This window comes from Gracilinanus agilis, unplaced genomic scaffold (genome assembly GCF_016433145.1).
Source record: "Gracilinanus agilis isolate LMUSP501 unplaced genomic scaffold, AgileGrace unplaced_scaffold5077, whole genome shotgun sequence".
Lineage (NCBI taxonomy): Eukaryota > Metazoa > Chordata > Mammalia > Didelphimorphia > Didelphidae > Gracilinanus > Gracilinanus agilis.
This window is the reverse complement of record NW_025385543.1, coordinates 2,930-7,367: the sequence shown is the minus strand read 5'-3', so window position 1 is coordinate 7,367 and position 4,438 is coordinate 2,930. Positions and strand designations below refer to the sequence as shown.

The window sequence follows — 4,438 nt, the reverse complement described above, 5'->3', positions numbered from 1 at the left end:
AAAAAAAAAAACAGTGGAAATGCATATCAGCCAGGGGAGGAGGGGAAGGTCGTGGGGCGGGAGGTGAAGGGGAAAGTAAGAGCATAATCATGTAACCATATTAACTTTTCTAAAATATAAATATTAATAAATGTTTAAAAATAATGTCCTTGTCACAATTATGTCTTTAGTGGCTCTTTCCCCTATTGTGAACTTTTTCACCCAAATCTAGATGATATATTCAATAAAAACAAAGCAGGCTTATGATTTCAAATGCCTTAGGGAGAACGTTCTTATTTATAGATAAATAAGGAAGAGGTATCCACCCCTCTTATGAGCACAAGAAAAATACATATAAGTCCAGTTAGATGCCTTGGGGCTTGGGAGTAATTAAATTAGTTTGGGAGCTTCCTGACCTTTACAGGTAAGAGTTTTAGAAAATGAACGGAAGGTTTCACATAGGATATTGCTAATAAATAATACAATTCAACATTAATTTTCCTCAAGAGGAGGTGGAAGTCCCTTTCAGGGTCTTTTCAAGGTCCATTGCATCTCTGTGTAAAACTTTAATCTGATTTAAAATTTTTTTTTTCCTACTCCTTTAATTTGGAGACCTCCTCCTGAAGGTTACAAATATCATTCTTAACCTTCCTTTTTCCTGATTTCAATTGTTGGATATTCCCTTGAAGGAAGGAAAGTTTAGACTGCTATAATTAAAAATTAATCTTGGAGATATATTAAATTTATAATTATTTATTAATAAAGAGAATGAACAAGAGAAAGAAAAAGTTACCAAATCTTTCTAACTATCATAGTTTCCTGGATGTGTTTCTTTAGGTCCTGGATTCCCAACTTGTCCAGGCCTATTTTATAAGTGGTAAATGCTATGTGGTTGGGTCAGATAAATTGAGGTTAGCCAAAGAGAGAGCTCACTTTGAGAAGCAAAAAGACCCTGAAATCCCTCTGGCCCCAGCTCTTATAATAACTATTATGTTACTTGGATTTTGATTAGACAGTTTGGGCCATGTGTTCTGGATTGCAAGCACATAATCACACACACCACTTATCATTTCAGAGACTTCTCCCTACCCATTCAGAAAGTCAGAAACTGCACAATCACTACCTTAATGTGCATGTGCCAGCTAATGAATTATATTTTTATGTTAATTTCATACAAGATTCAGATTCTCACTTTGTTATTTGAAAGATTCACTGTAAAAATTTATTCCACTCAGGGCCCTCAAACATGGGCCTAAAAGAATCAAGTATCAAGCACAAAAAGTTTTTTTTTGGTATCAAAAAGCTTCATTATGGCCATTAGTGTTTGGGCTTAAACTTGGTTAAATGTTGCCAATTATTCAAATACTTCCAAGTACATGGTCCATAATTTAAAAATATATAGCCAATAGCTGGGCTTTTAAAGAGATTTATCACAACAAACCCCAAATTGCCAATGGTCCAACCTCAATTAAAGAGTTAACAACTCACCCGAAAAGGGAATGGGGGTTTGTGAATTTGAGTATCACTTACACAAGCCTGGCTGCCGATTTTAATCTAGATTGGACACAAAGAATCATGTGCCAGAGTGGACTCCAAGAAGAGAGTTGACTCAAGAAGGTTGACTCAAAGAAGAAATTGGGCCTCAGGAGTTACCTTGAGCTTGTCATTGTCTTGACCTGCATCTTGGAAAGAACTTGGGTTTCCTAAGGATTGAGAATGTGCTTCTCACCCTGGACTATGGAATTCCCTAAGAGGGGAACAAGACTAGCCCACAAGAATCTACCCATATGGCAAAAAATTCTGAAGAACCCCAAATACTTCAAGGTCACCAGAGGCTTGAGGGTGAATTCATTTCAGGGGGTACAAGACATTCTCTCTTCAATTTCACCATAATTCACATTATTGATGATGTGCAAGTGTGCACCTATGATAAACAGAATGAGCAAATTATGTTCAGTGAAGCATGGATCACCAGTGCACTAGGGAAAGACTTCATTGAGCATAAGAAGGAATTTAATTTATGTGCTGAGACATATTTTCACTGGCCTTTCAGGTTCTTTATAAAGAATGACACCAAGAGTGACAAGAATCATACAATAAAGCTTGCAACATGGAAAATGGCAGGGTGGAATTCTTGCAAGATGCAGGGTCAAGCCTCACCCAGATTTCCAGGGGACCCCCCCTGGAGAACTGTGGATGAGGGAACAGTTTGAAAGCTGCTAAACAGTTGATTCCTGGGGGTTGAAGTGAGCAGTTACTTTGCTTGCTGTTCCCAGTTTTGGGATTGCTTTGGAGGCTATCTGGGGCAAGAACCATCTTGGTTCAGCTCAGTGGTTTGCTTGTTTAGCTGAATTAGAACTTTCTAGCAACAGCATAACTGTTATTTAGTTATTTTAGATATTAGAAGTGATCATTACAGGCTTGAGGGCAAGCTAGCTAAAAGTCTGCCACTCCCTCCTGGGGGGGGAAGGGGCAGTTTCTACCTAACAGTTCAGGGTTTCCCAGATCTTATCCAAATCCTTGAAACCCCTTCCCTGCCTTCCCTACTTCTTTTATCACTATAAACTTCATCTTTTGGGAGCAGTGCCTGTTTATTATTCTGGGGATACTTATATCCAACTTCAGCTAAGTCTCCTTCAGCTGTCTGGCCCATACAAGTTAGATTCATCTGTCCCTGATAACAACAAGACAGCTAGCTTCTCCTATTGTCCTTCAGTCAAGCTTGTGGGGAATATAAGTTGAGAAAGTGAACATCATTAGAGATTTGCCTTGCTAAGCCTTGCCAGGGGACATCAGTTTGGGCTCCATTTCCAACTGATTTCCAACTGCTTGGTGGGAAGGGTGAGAGTAAGGAGTACCTACTCCCTCCCTACTCACTCTAGCCTGTGTGGGGGTGGAATGTGAGTCATGCAGGTTTCTAGTTTCAGGCCATCTCTTCAGCTTCCCAAACATCTCTGTTAAGATCAACATAACAAGCTCTACGGATAGTATGAACTGGATAATGACATTCAGATTGGCAACCAAATCCAGTTTGCCACGGAAAGTGAAGATTTTATCAAGATAGATGATACAACGTACCACTGGGTCAGAGAGCTTCAAAACCATAGCAGAAAGTACCTTAGGGGTCAATCTGAGAAAGAAAGCTTTGAAGTATTATTGTGGTGACATAAGAAAAATCCTGCAGTACTCAAATTTGAAGGAAAATATGGCCCCTGAGGTGACTGTGTCCCTCCATGATGTCTCAGATGGTAGGGTCACCTTTAACTGCACCACCACAGGCTTCTACCCTCACTCTATCATGATGCGTTGGGAGAAGGATGGGCAGCTTGGGGCTTGGGGGCAAGAGAGCTCCAGGGGTACCTTGCCTAATGCTGATTCCACTTTCTACCTCCAAATCACACTGGAACTTTCTCCTGGTGATTCAGGGCAGGTTACAATTGTGTGGTAGATCACAATAAGCTGCAGGCACCAGTTGTACATCCCATCCCTGAGAAGCCTACTGTGAGGAGGTCATGGGCCCTGGCCTTGGGTCTTCTAACAGCTATCATTCTAGTGCTGAGCTGCTCTGGGGCCTACATAATATGGAATAAGAAGACAGGTCAGAAGACTCTTTAGCATGCCACAGTGGGTGATGAAAGGACGCTCTGGGAGTTGGGATTTTACACAAGCAAGGAACCCATCAGTGGGTAAGAGCACTCTAGAGGGTCTCTGGGCATACACATAAATTCTAGTACCCTGATCTCTCTCTTTATCTGTAACTGGAACAGGTCTCCCAATCAAAACTGGAACATGGACATTAAATCTGCAAGTAGCCTTTCTCTGCAAGTAGATTTTATTGCATGTCTATAGAATAAGGAAAACTTTTTTAGATATTCATCTGGATACTCAGTCATAATTAAATGCATGCTGTGCTGCTTTCAGGGACCCAGTGGATGAATGTATCTGTTGTTTACTTCTTTTAGTAAGATAGGAGCAGATTCTGTCCAGAAATTAAAGCCCCTCTTGACATAAAAAAAAGAATCATGTGCCAGTATTGGGCGTCCAAGATAAAAAAAGAGTGGGCAGATAGAGATATGCCACTGTGTGGAATTGAAAACAGGTAGGGCAGCAGATGAAAAATGGAGTGATCTGAGAATCCAGTTTCTGCCCTCTAAGAAATAAAACATTAGGAGGGGTTTGGTATTCCTCCACCCAGTCCTCCAAACAGAGGGGAGAGGAGAATGAGAGAGTTAGTTGATCAAGTCTTAAGTTAGCAGCATGGTTGTGAGTTAAAAAGCAATGAGCTCATTGTATGAGGGACATTTGTTTCATTAAGCTGAATTCAGGCAGGGTAGCTGATGCTTAGTGGATAAAATGCCAGAATGAACCTTAAAGATCTTTTGCTTTGAGCTTCAAAGATCTGAGGGATTCTAGCCCCAGGACATGGGAATCAGTGTAAGCACATAAGTCATCCAAGACA

The 4,438-nt window shown here is 40.6% G+C and overlaps 1 protein-coding gene across 1 annotated transcript; it reads left to right on the top strand.

The window, feature by feature from the left end:
- Nucleotides 1-1,766: 1,766 nt before the first annotated feature.
- Nucleotides 1,767-3,427, top strand: LOC123255734 (major histocompatibility complex class I-related gene protein-like). Its single transcript, XM_044684474.1, is given in 3 exon segments — nt 1,767-2,107; nt 2,970-3,062; nt 3,064-3,427. Coding segments are annotated over 3 exon segments (798 nt in total).
- Nucleotides 3,428-4,438: the final 1,011 nt, after the last annotated feature.